This window comes from Nymphaea colorata, chromosome 5, assembly GCF_008831285.2.
Source record: "Nymphaea colorata isolate Beijing-Zhang1983 chromosome 5, ASM883128v2, whole genome shotgun sequence".
Taxonomy (NCBI): Eukaryota; Viridiplantae; Streptophyta; class Magnoliopsida; order Nymphaeales; family Nymphaeaceae; genus Nymphaea; species Nymphaea colorata.
Window position 1 is genome coordinate 23,772,954 of NC_045142.1, and position 17,801 is coordinate 23,790,754.

The window sequence follows — 17,801 nt, forward strand, 5'->3', positions numbered from 1 at the left end:
ACTTCTCCGTCAACTGATTTGGGCATTTTTTGTTAAAGCTTCATATTTAAGCTTCTTTTTTTAATCAGTCTCCCGCCGTCCAGCAGTCTATCCGTTTACTTCCAACAGCAGGTTTAGAATCATTTGCCCTTCTTCTATGACTTGCATCAACTATTCTTCTTTTTCTTCTTCAAATATCATATTGTCTGCCCTTTCTCTTTTTACATTTATATGTGTAGAAACAAAATGTGCACGAGAGAAGAAGAAAGCACACGGATGTAACGTGGAAAACCCTCGACTCGAGGGAAGAAAAACCACGGGTGAGGAGGTCTGGTGCCCACTAGCCTCCAGACACTCTCTCTCTTCAACACTTCATTAACACAAAGATTAGGGTTTACAGAAGTATAAGTAGTCCTCATTAGGACAAACCGGATCGGGTACGGATCCGGACCCGAACAACAAAACCCGTCAACACTCCCCCTCAAGTTGGGCATACATATCAAACATGCCCAACTTGGATACATTTCTCTCAAATGGAGTTACACTTAAGGCCTTGGTTAGGACATCAGCAGTTTGGTCTTCAGACTTCATGTAAGGTAGCGTTAATTCCTTAGCATCAATTCTTTCTCTGATGAAGTGACGGTCGATCTCCACATGCTTTGTTCGATCATGAAGAACCGGGTTGTTAGCCAAGTTAATTGCAGACTTATTATCACAATACATCCTCATAGGCCCTTCAATCTCTATTCCAATATCTGTCAGTAAGATCTTCAGCCATAACAATTCTGATACCCCAGTAGCCACAGCCCTATATTCAGCCTCTGCACTCGAGCGGGAACACACATCTTGTCTCTTGCTTCTCCAAACAACCAAATTTCCCCCCAAGTAGACGCAGTATCCTGAAGTAGATCTTCTGGTGTCAACACAGCCTGCCCAGTCTGCATCAGAATACCCTTCAACTTCAATAGATCTTTGTTGCACATATAGAAGTCCCTTTCCGGGATTCTTCTTCAAGTAGCACAAAATTCTATCTACAGCCTTCAAGTGCATATCTGTAGGTGCATGCATGAACTGGCTCATCACATTTACAGCAAATGTGATATCAGGTCTAGTCAGAGTGAGATAAATCAGTTTGCCAACTAGACGTTGATATCTCCCTTTAGCTTCTTCACCCAACAGTTCTCCATCTTTGCTACCAAGTTTATGCCCAGCATCTATAGGAGTAGAGGCTGGTCTGCATCCCAGTTTTCCTGTCTCCTTTAGTAGATCCAGGGTATACTTCCTTTGACTAAGTGCAAGAGTTGTACCTGATCTAGCAATTTCAATACCCAGAAAATACTTCAGCTTACCAAGATCTTTTAGATCGAATTCAGTAGATAGTAAACCCTTTAATCTTGCTATCTCTTCCTTATCATCACCTGTAACAATCATATCATCAACATAAACCAATAGTAGAGTAACTTTACTCTCTCTTCTCTTTACAAACAGGGTATGATCTCCATTTCCTTGTTTGTAGCCATGTTTCTTCATAACAAGTCTGAGCCGTTCAAACCATGCTCGGGGAGACTGTTTCAGCCCATACAAAGCTTTCTTCAATTTACAACATTTTCCAGGCTTCTCAAAACCTGGTGGCATGCACATGTACACTTCCTCTTCGAGATCTCCATTGAGAAAGGCATTTTTTACATCAAGTTGGCACATCTCCCAACCCTTCAGCACCGCCAATGAAATAATAACTCTAACAGTCTTCATCTTTGCAACAGGAGCAAACGTCTCTAAGTAGTCGATCCCATATTTCTGACTGAACCCCTTGGCCACCAATCGTGCTTTGTACCTTTCAATGCTACCATCTGGTTTGTACTTAACAGTGTAGACCCACTTCGACCCAACCAAGTGGGCTGCTTCAGGAATATCAACCACCTCCCATGTCTGATTTCTGTCTAAAGCTTCCATCTCTTCTTTCATTGCATGAGACCACTTAGTGTCACCCTGAGCCTCTGTAGCATTCCTGGGAATCACAACCACAGCCAAGGAGGATACAAAACATTTATAGTCAGTGCTCAATCTAGAGTAAGATACGAAGTTACCAATAGGGTGCTGGGTACATGACCTGACCCCCTTTCTCAAGGCAATAGGAAGATCCTCCTTTTCTTTTCCAACATCTTGCTTCTGAACACGACTTGGATCATCCAAGGAAGAAGTAGGATTGGGATTCGGTGTAACCTCCTCATCATCAATCACCTTGTCAGTACAAGCTCTTCTCCTGGAATACACCTGTCCAAACATACGATTACCCTCTTGTTCTGTCACCAAAGGATGCTCTCCCTCCTTCTCCTGTTCATGTACATCAGTAGTCGTCCCCTCTTCATCTTTGCCATCTTCATCTTTGCCAAGCACCTTGGCAACAGGATTCTCTTCACGCCTGTAATCCATAAAGTCTGTAAACTGAATTTCCTGTGTGGGAGAATACTCTTCCTTAGACATCAATTTCTCCCCCTGAAGAGAATTCTCACCAAAATAGGAAACATGTTCCAAGAATGTGACATCTTTGGTAATGTGAAGACGACCAGTGGTAGGATCTAGACATTTATAACCTTTTTGAGTGGAAGAATACCCAAGAAAGACGCCCTTAATAGATTTGGGATCAAGTTTTTTTACATTGGGGCTGTGGTTATGTATGAAACACACACATCCAAAGACTCGAGGAGGAAGATGAAAAGGTTGACTACTCCCTGGAAGCATAGAGTATGGAGTACGACCCTTTAGCACACGAGTGGGCATGCGATTAATCAAGTAGACACTAGTAAGGATTGCATCACCCCAATAGTATTTTGGGAGATGTCTTTGGAACAGTATGGCTCGGGTGACATTGAGCAACTGACGATTTTTCCTCTCAGCAACCCCATTTTGAGGGGGGGTATAACTACAGGATGTCTCATGAACAATCCCCCTCTTTCGAAAGAATTCTTCAACAGTGAGACACAGATATTCACGAGCATTATCAGACCGAAAAGTCTTGACAGAATGTCCATATTGGTTTTCCACTAGGAGGATGAAAGTTTCAATAATGTGAGGCACCTCACTACGATCTTTCAACAAATACACAAAGGTACATCTTGAATAATCATCTATAAAGGTTATAAAGTATTGAAAACCACCACGAGAATGAATGCCCGAAGGCCCCCACACATCAGAATGAACCAAGGAGAAAGCTTTATTAGAACGACTATTTGAAATTGGATAAGAAGCTCTAACATGCTTCGCAAACTGACACACATCACATGATAACATGGAAATGTTTAAACTAGAACATAGTTCAGGGAACAAATGTTGCAAAATCCCAAATGGGAGATGACCAAGGCGTTCATGCCAAAACAAAAATAACTGACGACACTCTTCCTCCTTCTTCTCTGTTCTGCAGACTGCTGACATAAGAGCTGTGACAACGCGTATAGGAAGCCGATACAGCCCATCAGACACCAAACCAATCCCAATCCTCTTCCCTGTCACCAAGTCCTGCAAAACACAACGTTTTTCAGAAAATATAAGCTCACACTTCAGTTCCTTGGTAATCTTACTAACAGATAACAAATTTAAGGGAAGATGAGGAACATGTAAGGCATCATGAACTAAAAAATTATTTAACAAGGAAAGACTCCCTTTCCCTGCCACTGAAGTAAAGGAACCATCGGCAAGGGACACACGTTCCTTTCCCGAGGATAGCTTGTAGTCATGGAAAAGCTTGGGGTTGCCAGTCATGTGATGAGTGGCACCGCTGTCAACAATCCATTCACCCATAGAAGAAGTACCTTCTCCCCCTGAAACAGCCAATGCCTGATTGATCTTCACCTCATCTGGTGTATCTGCCTGACCAACATCAATCTTGCTCAAATATGCTCGTAGCTCACGAATCTGCTCTGCAGAAATAGAACCTTTCCCATCACTCAGACTTGTTGCAGACGATACAGGCTTCTTCCCACTCGAAGACCTCCCCCTATTATCCTTCTTCTCTGGATACAGGTCCCAACAAAAATCCCTAGTATGACCAAGTTTTTTGCAATGAGTACATTTTCGGGAAGAACGAGGAGTTCCAACAGGGGCACGGCTAACATAGGCAGACTGTTCTTCCCCCTTTCGTCCACTAGAGAGCAGCCTTCTCTGTTCTTCAGCTTCAACACGGGAATAGACATCTTCAATACTAAATGATTCGTCAGAGTTAAGAATCTGACCCCTTATATTTTCAAAGTCATCATTCAGTCCGGATAAGAAAAGGAATACCCTGTTTTCCCATTTATCAGTCATGTACTGCATCTGGTCGTGAGGACACCTCCATGGAATATCAGAGTGATAGTCAAGGTCCTCCCACTTAGATTTTAATGCTGCATAAAAGTCTGCAACCGAGAGAGCACCTTGTCGCAGGGAATACACATCCTTCATAAGTTGATACACACGAACTTTCCTTTTCTTTTGGCCATACATCTGCTCCAAAATAATCCACATATCCCTTGCAGTCTTCTTACGAAGAATGAGGGGTTGGATATCCGGGGACACTGAATTGACAATCCAGGTTTTGACCTGGTTGTCTTCAAGAAACCATGTATCCCAAGCCAGACTATCTGCAGCAGGTTCAACCTTTCTCCCATTCACATAGGCAATGCGTCCTCGCCCAGCAATCCCCATGGTAATCGCAGCAGACCATCGGGAATAGTTCTCCTTGGTAAGTTGAATGGTGGTAACCTGAACCGGTACATGATCAGTCCGCGCAGACACAACATCAGGCAGAGTAGTGTTGACTGAAGAAGAAGACGAGTCAGCCATGATCACGAGGTAGAAGTGGCTGCCAAAGAACACACACAGCAGCAACCGAGAGAAGAGGTGAGATGACGCAGTCGGGGATCAACGGCGGAAGTGGCGGGAGCTGCGGAAGCAGCAGGACGCGGCGGAAGCAGAGGGCCGCGCTTGGCAGCGCGCGCCGAGAAGAGGCGACGACGTCGGATGTCCGCGGCGGCGGAGGCGTCAGCAGAGACGTTGGCGTCGACAGTCACGACACCAGCGACGCAGCAGCGGTCACAGCCACGGCGGGGCAGCAAGGGCAGCGGCGGCGGTCACGGTCACGGCCACGGTGCGGCGACAGCGGCGGTGGTCACGGTCACGGCCAGGGCAGCGGCGGCGCAGCAAGGGCAGCGGCGGCGCAGCAAGGGCAGCGGCGGCGGTGGTGGTAGCGACGGCGACGGTGGTAGCGGCGGCGGCAGTCAGGGTTGGAACTTCACAACCATAGAATAAAAAACAGATTTTGTTTTCTCCAAGTCCGACGGCTCTGATACCATGTAGAAACAAAATGTGCACGAGAGAAGAAGAAAGCACACGGATGTAACGTGGAAAACCCTCGACTCGAGGGAAGAAAAACCACGGGTGAGGAGGTCTGGTGCCCACTAGCCTCCAGACACTCTCTCTCTTCAACACTTCATTAACACAAAGATTAGGGTTTACAGAAGTATAAGTAGTCCTCATTAGGACAAACCGGATCGGGTACGGATCCGGACCCGAACAACAAAACCCGTCAACAATATGCAACCTTTTTTTTTTCAGATAATCGTGCGTCTGTGCATGTTCCTATGTTATTTTCTGTAACTACCAGTTCTATTTCAGCATTTAGCACTTAGATTGCAGTTCCACGATGTTGAATTATGGTTCGTATTTGACTGTCTAAGGGGCTGCTCAGTTGTTTGATAGATGCGATTTTCCTCATTTCATTGCAACTTTGCAATATATGCAACAGAAGACTTTGAGATTAATATGTATTTTGTCCATATGCTTAAAGTTTTTCATAGGTTTCTTAAACACACTGTTGCAAAAGCCGTTGGTATATATCTTCTATCATATGTTGTTTACTTGTTTATGTTGTTATATATGTTCAATGTTGTTTACTTGTCATAGATATTTTTATGTTGTTTACTTGTTTATCATTTCTTAGTAAGTTTTTCTTTGTTATATATATATATATATATCCGCACCCAAGATTTTTGAAATGGTTTGTACCTGTACCTCTATATATGTGTGTGTGTGTGTGTGTGTGTGTGACTAAATATAATATTTAGTATTGCATTTTATTAGTTCTATATTTTTTTTTTCCTTTTACCACTTAAAGCGTCTAGGCTCCACCTAACACTTTTTAACAAACATGAAATACAACCAGGACAATGGTCAAAACTTTCCTAGATTTTGGAACAAGATACTTCCACAAAACCTACTCTTATTGTTTATACGTAAACACCTTGCTTTTCTAGGGTTGCACATGATGCACAGGAGCTTAGAAAGTATTTGTAAGTACTTGTATATATTCCAGTGGGGTATATGTATATATCTATGTGTGTGTATATATACATCTACACACACACACACATATATACACTGTATTCATATGTGTTCTTTGCATATATGACTAAGTTTGTAAATGTATTTGTGTGCATAAATAATTGTACATAGGTCAAATTTGTATTCTTCACTTTTTTTTGTATGTATAGAATTGTATCTTCATTTTTTTGTATTTATCTTCTGGATATTTTTAATTTTTTATTCTTGCCTCATTCTGAAGGAGACGTTGGCAATCGGCATCCCTAAGCACTCCATAACATGTTCATAAGCAATGCCCACACTATGAAAGAACAACCACAGGTGTATCTTCCAATAAAAAGTCAATCAAGAATCAAGGTGCAAAGCAACATCCTCAACCACCGTTTCATGACCAGCATCAAACAAACAGATTATTAGAATCTGGCTTCCACAACAACATTTTGAGCATAAGCGAAATTCCTTATAAAACATTGAACAAGAACTTTCTTGGTCATGATAAATCACTTTCGAAATTCAAGACTTGAGTACCTGGTCATTGCTGTTTTTTGAAGAACCCTGTCTAGAAGAATCAGAAAGGCGTCCAGCTTTGGCAGGACCATCTAAAGCAGGAGTGTGCTCTTTAGTTTCTTTCTGAAGTTCAGCCACGAAATGGTCCAACTTCTCCTCGAGTAGTTTTGTTTTTAAGCTGTCTACCTGCCAACAAACAGAAAAATAAAGACAATGAACCTTCGGAGAAAAAAAGTAAGGAAAGAAGCCCCTTTTTTGTTTGGAATTTATCCAATTCATAAATAAGTACTAACAAAATTAAAGAGAAAAACTGGAAGTTCAACTGTCAACTAGAAGACAACAAACGCCAGAGATGCAGACAAGGAAACAAGACTCTTCATAATAGATTTGATTTACTAAAACACAATGAGACTTAAAGGGAAACAAGAAAAACTTGGGACTTGGGAGTAAACTTAATTGCCTACCAGAAAGCATGGACTCACATATTCACAACATGCAGCTCACAAGATGAAAACAGAAACAACGCAAAATTAGATCACTAGAAAATGACATAACATCCAGTCAAAACATCAGTCTTATCACTTATATTTTGAGCATTGATGCCAAATCTTATCATTTGGAAGATGAAAAAGGAACAGCAATGGATTGGTGATTCTTCCTAAAGAGCACCAAGATATTGGCTGAAGCCTGAATCACTTTTTCTTTCTGCCTGCCTTTGTATTTTTTGAATGGCAGATAATCTATAAGAGCTCTCATCCTTGTCTGCAGATGAAAAAAGAGAAATGAACCCTTCTGCGTTAACTGGAAATTTAGAGGCATGTGCATGGTTCTGGCATTGACTACCATTCACAAATCCATGGTATCCTTATCATGAGAAAGACAAGCAAATTACACAAAGAATCAATGAATTTGTAAGCTGCTTTTTATAACAAGAATCCAAAAAAACAAAGGAAGAATGATAAAACCAATATCAACCTACCAGTACATGTACATGAATGTAGCCTAAAATATTGCTTTCACCTCTTTTCTGATGCTAACTCAGTGATGGTAGGGTTCTCCAGGATTGTACCAGTGAAATAGCTTATTCAATCAGGACAATATGTTGATAATGGTGGCACATTGATGAAAGGATCTCCACCCAAACCACTACAAATATGGTTTGGTCTTTGCCAACAAAAGTTGCAAGACCATTGGCTCTAGATAGGTTCAGCTGTAATAAAAGCTTGCACGGCTTTCCTTGGATAAAACTATCCATCAAATAATTTTACGTCCATGTGCTAAAATTAGAGTGACATGAATGAGTAACAAACCTTGCAACAGAAGATATGCATATCTCAGAACTTATTGCCAATAAACAGGAAAAAAAACGGTTACTCCAACTGCCTTTCCATGAGTATTGAGTAAGTAGCTGACCAGCATAAACTAGAGCTGAATACGCATTGCCAGTTGGACATCTAACAAACAAAGTCACAAACTAAGTCACATGGGTACTTCAGTAAGGTCCATGTACCCATGTTGCCATACCCACACCTAAAGTGGATACTTGGATACACTTGGGTACTTTTTAGCTCGAAGCTGATGCAAACTACTTAATTTTATTTGATTTAATTTTTTCTAACTCAGTTTTCATTCTGTTTTTTAGAGTTATTGTTCATTAACATATAATGTTTTTATTTATATCACTTGTGTATTTAAATGTTGGTTTCATTTTGATTTTTTTCTGCTATTTTGCATATATACATGTACATATCCTGCCATATCCCCCCATATTGTCTAAGTTACTGTCTATACCAGTGACTCTATACCCATACCCATGTGACTTAGGTCACAGATGAAACGGTACCATTAACCTTCAAAGTAAATCACATGGTCACAATGCATGCAATCACACACTGTTCTACATCTTCAATGATCTTAACATGTTCTAGAAACAAGCCAAAGCACCTGTCAACAGACAATGATATAAATAGCATATTGATCCACCAGTGCAAGAGAAAAGCATCAATGGCAGCAATTTGACTTTATCCTGCCAATGGTAAACCAATTGGCAACTAGTTGAAGACATGTCATCATGAACACAGATTTTCAACATAAAACCTTGTTTCTCAATCTGAAGTTATTCTTATTACAGCAAGATCTGGGAATTTAAGTCCAGCAAATTGTTAACATACTGGAAAACCCAACTGCTTCAGAAGTACTACAGCCTCCGCCCTTGCTTCCACTGGTTCAGAATCTGAAGAAAGCCTAGCCTAAACATGGCAAAACCAAAAATGAAAGGTCAAGAGAAAAACAAAGCAAACAAAAACAAAAATGAAAAGAACTGAGACTATGTTTGGAAATGAAAGAAAATGAGACTCAGAATTCTTATTTCCATGCATAGGTTCTTATTCCTGTGTGTTGAGTTGCAGCCTCACAATCTCTCAAAGAGAGCTCAGCACCTTGTTTACACATCTCTCCCACGTGTGTGGATGAGTTTGACCATGAGAATTCTTAGCACACTCGTAGAAGCCAAAAAAGAAAAGGCAAATAATTCCCATTATGAGAGCCAGTGACATAAAAAATCTTGACTTTATGATCATTTATCCAAGCACACACTCGGTAGTGCAATCTGTTTCTTTGTATAATTACACCTTGAAATCTTGATTTTGTCCTTCCAAGCACAAAAAGGGATACCTTAATCTCACAGGCAATGATGCCTTCATCCTGGCATCATCCACCCTCCTCTTCTTGCTCTCCCCCTCCTCACCGGAAGAGTAACAAACATACAAGCATATTTAATAAATTAATTCACAAATTTCTAAAGTGACTTGAAAAACTTTCAGATGTGTGACACTTTTCTTCCAATTTGAGGTGTTCCCTTGTTTACAGAACATACCGGGAAACAAAACAATTTGTGTATCATCATTCTAATCTTCAAAAGGGAAAAAAAAAGTTTATCCTTCTATTCACTAATTTCATTCTCTCCAATACATATTTCTCCATTTCTCATTCCAGCTTCACGATTTTTTTTTACTACAGAATATACAAACTTTTAGAAGGTTAAAAAGATTGTAGCACATAATAATACATGATAATGGAATTGTTGAGAACCTTATTCAGTTCTTTATTCATTTAGATACCTCTGCAGGAGTGGCAGGCACATGCATCATTATAAAAACGCATCTTCATACACTTTGACAGAAAACAGTTTACCTCAAGATTTTTTACTATCTGACTAATTGCAGATTCTGACTCTCTCTTGCAATCTTGAAAAGAGGAATCACCATACGCCTGCCCTCAAATAACAAATTAACTTTCATTATATCTTCAGAATGATGGCAGGAGATAGCTCACACATAAAAAGATAGTGAATGAAACAAAATGAAAGTGCCAAGAATAGGTAAACCTCCAGAATCGGCATTGCACCAGTGTAATATCTCACAGCATCTCCATAAGCTTCAGCTTTGATGCATTTTGTTAGTTGAGTTGGAAGATCATATATAAACTGCTTTGCAAAGGAAAAAAACCTAGTAAATAAGATGCAGCATAAAATGATAGAAAGCATTTTTTTTTTCATTTCCAACTAAACATATGACCAAAAGCTATAGGCAAGCTATTCTTTAACTTTTCATCCTCCTCACACACAATTGAAAGTGAGACAAACCCACGCATTTTCTTTCGGCTTTGCTTAACTATAAAAATAAGTTCGCACATAATATATGGGTACAGCCACTTATGTGGAAATCGAAGCCATAAAAAGAGTTTGTTTTGTTCCCAATGAATAACACATGCAGAAACTTCAAATAACCCGTCACCCACGATGAACTTATATAGCACTTCAACTCGGTATGCAAAATTTGGCACTCAATAAAAATTACAACCAAAGAAGAAAAACTCTACTTTCAGTTCAAGCTTATGTTTTCCAATTTGTATGATATCAAACAGGAAAAAGGATGCCACAATGAAAACTGGAAAGGAGAAGGGGAACGAAGAAAAAATGTCCCATGTATCTCATATTCTGATGTGGCAGTACCATTTACTGAGATTCCACATGCCCACTCTTCCTGTGTGAATATATTTTACAAGTCACCTTTCGAATATTTTGCTTCTTTATATGAAACCTTTTGAATATTTTGCTTTGTATATGGAATCATTGTAATCCATGCAGTTCTTTAAACTAGCATGACCCCTGTAAAGTTTAACCAATTAGTCGATGTATGATCCAATAGAATTTTGAGGATTTAAGATATTTGAACTCCAAGCATGACACCTCCAAATCACCACCAGGAAAAGAAAATATAAACTAGCAGCATCAAGAGGCCAAGATAGTCTGACAAACCAAAGGGGAAAATTTGAGAAAGGAGACAAGTACAAGGAGAAGAAGATGGAAAATGGAGGAGAAAAGGATTTATCATTTATGTCTTAAATACATGTTAAGACATTGGCTTCTTAGTGGACCTCAAATGTTTGAAGGTCAAAGTTCAACTCTATGTAAATAGTCCCGCAGTGACAAATTTGCAAAGTCCAAAGATAACAAGCAGGACAAAATATATTCAGAAACAGGTCACACAGATGAAACGGATAAACTTTTATGAAAAAATTTTAGAGCCAAAATGTAACGATTTAAGTTTCAGATCGTACTAAGACACCAGATAATTAGCTGATCTTAAATACCAACATTCAGACTCCACCCAAATAGTTCAACAAAGATAGGAATTGCAAATACTAGGGAAAAGAAAAAACTTAAACAAGATATATCCAATAATAAGATTCATAAATGGATCACCTGAACTTGACGTAAAAGGCTTCGAGTGCGATTCAGTTTCTCAATATGACCTCTCTTTTCAAAAAGAGATGTATTCACACGATCACTTTCAGCTTGGACAGACATTATCTGCAAGATGTATATTTGTATCTTCTAGTCATGGTTCAACAACAAAGATAACAATCACATATTTTTCTGTCAGCAAACCTTCTCAAGGAGCTTCTCCATGTTTGATTCCATCACAACAATGTTTGTTTTCATCCTATCAATTCACAGAATTATCATCATATTCAAAATAAAGCTACAGAGAGGCTATGTAAATACAATATTTAATCTGAAAAGCAGAAAGACCAATAAGGAAAAATACAAGTACTTAGTGGAAGTAATTATCGGATCAAACTCAATGCCTGAAATTTTAGTAAATGAAAAACTAAGGTGAAGGAAATTTATCTACCTCCACTAGTGTGAACCACTAAGTCAGATGGGTACCAGTACGGGTGTGGGTATGGTTACCATGACAGATGTACGAACGCAACAATCTTAGAAAACATGGGTATGGGGAGACAGGATGGTATATATATTTGTACATATTTATATATGTATCTAAAAGCAAAACTTTGAGAAATTTATAATTTTGTCGTATTAATTTGCAAATTTTAAAAATTTAAGTTTGCTCTCATGATATCAATAAATTTAATGGCCTTGAAGAGAAATTTCAGAAGGTTAGAAAGAAACAGCAAGAAAGGGATGCTACAGTCCCCCCAACTTTCCCTCTCTCACAACCACCAGGTATGCTCTCTCTCTCTCTCTCTCCCTCCCCTCCTCCCCCCCACCTCCCTTCTCTCTTTTTCTCCCCCTGAAAACCCTCCTTTAGAGGGCCCATTTCAAGGCATATCAGGGATGTGTCCCTGTACATACACCGCTGTGGGTTAAGAGACCTTTCCCCACATCCATATGACTTTGGAACTACATGAGATTCAAAAACTATTCATATCGAGTGTCACAAAACAAATTTTTCCCAGTATCAAAGTTGATTGTTAGCAACTTATCACCCTCCAAATGAAGGCAAAAACAATAATTTGGAAAACAAGTGAAAACTCAAAGTTCAAAATTAACTACAGGTGCAACAACTTTGTTGACAGCTCTATCTAAAATGTGCATTAGACAAAATCAATAGGGAGAATGGTATGTGGATTATTCTATGTGCAAGTTTCTTTTGGAGCTTGTGGGTTCACCTTTTCCCTCGTACATATTCAAATTGCATCTATCCAAATAAGAAAAAACTGAGAAAATTCAAGGACACATTTGCAATAAATACAAAAACTAAATTACATTATTCATGTTATAAGGAAACAAATTCTTACAAGTGTACATAGAATGACAAAAAGGAAGTCAATACACTCTTTCTAGTGGAGTGGAATGGCTTGAGGAAGAGAGCTGCTGGAAAAAAGAGTTATGGAAAAGAAAGGCAATTATGGAAAGGACCTTCGGTATCATCAATGCAAATTTGGTTTGTGCCATATGTAGACAATTCCTATTAGTGTATATAGAATAACAGAATGCAAGTCTCTTTATCTCATGCAGAGTTTAGGAAAAAAAGCTTAAAAGTGCTTTGGATTAGTAATTTAGTATTAGATCCTTCAACCAGAATGGTTACCCTCACCGTCTGATCGTGTCAGTGGCACCAATGAACTTATTGTAGTTTTCATACACTAGCATTTGTAGGTCAGTGTCCAGATTTTTGATTTCCGCTGCCATTTCTACATGTTTTTGAAGGAGAGCCTCCAAATTTGACTTCTGTATCTGCAAAAAATAATAATAGACCAGACATTTATTCATACTAGCAAAAAGTAAAATCCTGATAAAAATAACCCATCACTCCCGTGTGGACAAACCAGTCATAGAAGACCAAATCAATCTATGGAGGAAATAAGTGCAAGTTGAAGCACGTGAGCATATAGCAGAATAACGCAGGCTTAATTAAGAAATAATTATGAAAAAAATCTGAAAACAAACAGCATAAAGAAGAGGAGCCGACAGTCAGACTCTAAGTGCTGAAGGACCATTACACCAACAGTTATATTGGTTGTCTAAATCAAGATGGAAATTCAACAAGAATGCATAACATGGCCTATTTTGGCAAAGAATGCACCACCAAGGTAGCAATAAACAAACATCCACATGCCTTAAAGACAAACTTAGCTAAAAAAGCCCTGGATCCAGTGCAAAGGGAAGGTAAGGAGAAGAAGCAATGGAGGGCAGTCCTCAAGGAAGGTGGAGGAGAAGAGGCAGTTGCAGAGGAGGAAGGTGAGTGACTGCTTCATGGAGGAAAGGGGCAGCACATGACTCAGTGGGGTTAGCTGGCTAGCATGCGCTCCTCTTATGGAAGAGGACACAAGTAACGCAGGAGAAACTAAGCAAACATTTGACTCACAATAACCATTCAGATCCCTGATTTTGACAGGGTTGATAATTCTTTAACGACATAAGACCTATCACCAACACCATGGTAATGCTTAAATCAGGCCGGAAAGAAGACACTTCAGCAATCAAACAGTAGTTCACAGTTTGCACGGGTTTCTTCCTTTGCACACAACAACCTTTCATTATATAATATATCATTTTCATTTACTCAATATCAATAAGAAAACTTACTCCTTCTCTTACTAGCTAAACAGAAACTAAGTTCAAAAACTAAATAAGAAGGGCGGTTTCGCAAAAGATTGTATAATGAGACAACAATTAAGAGTGAAGACAACACATAACTTTCAGAAAGACTCACAAGATATCTCTAACTGAGATGAACCTTGCAAAACAAAACATCAAACCCAACATCAGCAGATGCATAACAAATCCTAAAGCAGAAAACCATTACCAATTCTGCAAGCAATGGATGATAGAACAGCCAATTACACACTAATATGAGCCGGCAAACAAAATCATACCCTAACATCAGGAATATGATCATGCAAAGAAAACTGCGGCAAGAAGTTGTCCCATAGTTACCACTAAACCAGAATCATAAAAGAGAACACGAAAACATAGTAATCGCTAAACACCTAATCTTCTCATAAGATTGTCCATGATCCAAACTCATAGCATTACCGATCAAGCAAAATATGACACCATACATCATCAACTCTCTGACGACGCCTGAACTAGAAGTCTGGAACTCAGGATACCACCAAGAATCATATAAGGAAACCTAATTTTGAACAAAAACATCACGAACCTCAGTCCTTAAGTTCGACTACAAACAAAATCCTTATGGATTGAGTCCTGATCAAACAATCCGTTGCCCGATAACAGACCATCACCCAAAATCACGAGGATAACCAGAACAGAATTTCAGCAAGAAAATAATTCCGCAATCAAAGCACGCCCAAAAACAGAAAACATGACGGACAGAAAGCACTTATCTCGGTCAGACACAAATGTCGTACCACATTATGCATGTCTCTATAACATACGCGGTCAATCTCGACAAATTTTGAGCCCGAGCTATCAAATTCCAACCCAAAAGGACAGATGTAAGAGAAACAATGACGATTAGACAACGATCGAAATGTACCTACCAAATTAGTCATGTAGAGATCAAGATCAAAGGACGGGGAGTCGATTGGGTCGACCGTGGGCGATCTCAATGAGGCCTTGCCGATCGAGGCCTCCGGCGAGTAAAAACTCGATAGTAACTCCCTCATCTTCCTTGCTTTGTCGTCCATTGGCAGATCGACATCCATTCCTCCTCCTCTCTCTCTCTCTCTCTCTGCCAGTCGGTTTCCCTCTGCAGCAAACGGGCGTCACCGGACCGGCTCTCCAGTAATACGGAGTGACTCAGACTTTAACCCCACCGCTCCTTGCATATAGCCGAGTAGAAAAACAAATATATTTCAGAATATTCCCACCGTATCACCTATTTTGCATGTTCAAGCTTAACGTTTTGGTAATTTTCACATTCATCCTTTTCTTGCACGTTAAAGTGGTAAATACAACATTGCTATTAGCTTTAAAGAGGATGACTTGGGTATAATGGTATTTCACCCTACGAAAATGGACCAGCTGTCATCAGTTGTTATGGCAAAAACAACTTACTCTGTCTTAAAAAACAATCTTGTATTTATTTGGGTATTATGAGCAAACATGAAAGTGTCAGATGATTTGGAAAAGGTGATATATGTTCATATAACACTTTTAAGTATGATCTACTCACATTTTTTTTTCAAAAAAAATGTAATGTAGTTAACTAATATATATATATATAAAGTGAGTGCATCTTGATTCTAGCTATTTAAAGTCATTCAACCATATATATAATCAAAACATCCAAGTAAAACTGATGGATGGTTAGAGAAAAATAATAAAAAAATATAAATTAATACTAAATAATAAAAATACCCATCACTTTGAATCCATTAGATGACTGTCTAACTTTACAAAACCAAAGTCACCATTCAATTTATATATATATATATAGAGAGAGATAGAGAGAGAGAAAGAGAGAGAGAAAAAAAAAAAAAAAAGATTAATGTCCGACCTTACCATCCGAAAAAGGCCCGAAGGCCCCCTCATTCCCCCTACTTTCGGGGTCCTGAGCTGCGTCGGTGTCAACGATAGCAACGACTCGCAGCCCTGCCGCGTTGCAAAAATATAAATGCCTATAACATTCAATTTTCCTTAACTATATAGTAACTATATAGAAGCACTTTGATAACATAGGTCCAAGAACCGAATGAATTATTATTAGACAATGCACACCTTAACCTATAGGTCAAATTCCATATTAGCTGGTTGACACGGGAATTCATGTTCTACCATTTCATTAGAGAGAGGTATTTTCTGTCTTCTATAAAAATGTATTTATGAAATACCATTTTTATCTTAACATATGGGGTCCTCTGGCTTACCATAGAGGTATTTTTGTCATTTTAATCCACAAAACATTGTCTCGTGTTAGGGACCTAACATATAACCGGCTCTGCCTTAAAAAATTACATGGATTTGAATTTTTCGAATGCCACAAAATTCACGAGTCTCATCAAGAGATTAAACCTTAACATGTATCCATGATTTTTAAAATATAAAAATTACATATCGTTGATGTAATCCGTTGTTCGTGCGTCTTCCAAGCAAAAACCTTTGTTGGGAATCAAGGGTCCCATGCTGCTTGCCATTCCCTAAGCAAAATGACTGAAGTGCCCTTTGTTGGAAGAACGGAGAGCCCTTTGCAAGGGTTAAAGTGAAAGGACTAAAAAGTTTTTTTTTTTTTTTTTTCAAGAAATTGAAATACCTGCTGCAAAGGGTTAAACACGCTGTTAGATGTTAGAGCTTAAACGTCTACTCAAGCAACCGTCTGTGATTTGTAGTCTGATACATTTCCATCATCTTAATCTTACCTAATCAAACACCACTTTTTTTTTTTTCTTTTTTGGTGTAGCCACATGTGGGCTGTGAGCAACTGACCACATCAGCTCTTCAAAATTCTTTTATTTTCACGTTGAAAATTTTAATATTTAGTGTCCCTCCATATATAAATGTTTATAAACAAGTGTCCCACCAACTAGTTTTTCTAACTCCGCCACCGGTGGGAGAGATCAATGGCCTCTTGAGTTAAAAAAGAAAATGTTACTTGGCATTTAAAAAAAAAAAAATAACTTGGCTCCCATAAAATTTTGAAAGTTATAGAAAAAATTTCCTGACTGCTCCACCTCTGTATCACCTCATGCGCGGAAGTCAAAATAAAGTTGTTCTTCTTTCAAGTTGGTGACACTCACTAGCAGCCCATAAACATAATCAGCTCTATGTGGAATAACATGACACCCGATAGATGACACACCACAGTGTAAGCTTATTTTCTACCCCTTATTTGAAGGATAAATCATAAATGTGTCTTCTCAAACAAGCTGCGGATGGAGATGCCTCTGTTATGATTTTAAATTTCCTCTGTAATCACAAGCTGTAGGTGGTTCCACGTTCGGAGCTGAAATGAACCATCTGCGCAGTTCTTTAAATAAAATTTGTGGTACAATATCATTGTCTGGGTACATGTATATAATATGAAGCATAATACAGGAAAAAAAAAAATCTAACGAAGACAAACAGGGTACTTGTTTGTGCTTGGCTAGTTTATGCTTTACAGGCAGAGCATCCGCTTTTCAGGCTTAACTTGAGTTTTAAAAGGTAGTTGCAGCTCTGCCCGGAGGTAATTTTATAGGTTTGA

General features: G+C 39.0%; 1 protein-coding gene across 1 annotated transcript in view; it reads right to left on the bottom strand.

The window, feature by feature from the left end:
* The window catches only part of LOC116254205 (vacuolar protein sorting-associated protein 51 homolog), a 30,943-nt gene extending 15,514 nt beyond the window's left edge, over nucleotides 1-15,429 (bottom strand). Inside the window, exons 1-8 of the mRNA XM_031629411.2 lie at nucleotides 15,160-15,429; nucleotides 13,248-13,387; nucleotides 11,792-11,846; nucleotides 11,606-11,713; nucleotides 10,226-10,324; nucleotides 10,033-10,110; nucleotides 9,012-9,089; nucleotides 6,862-7,026 (exon numbers count right to left, since the gene is read on the bottom strand). Of these exons, the coding sequence (XP_031485271.1) occupies nucleotides 6,862-7,026; nucleotides 9,012-9,089; nucleotides 10,033-10,110; nucleotides 10,226-10,324; nucleotides 11,606-11,713; nucleotides 11,792-11,846; nucleotides 13,248-13,387; nucleotides 15,160-15,324 (888 nt within the window). The 5' untranslated portion in view covers nucleotides 15,325-15,429. The remainder of the gene's footprint in view (nucleotides 1-6,861; nucleotides 7,027-9,011; nucleotides 9,090-10,032; nucleotides 10,111-10,225; nucleotides 10,325-11,605; nucleotides 11,714-11,791; nucleotides 11,847-13,247; nucleotides 13,388-15,159) is intronic.
* Nucleotides 15,430-17,801: the final 2,372 nt, after the last annotated feature.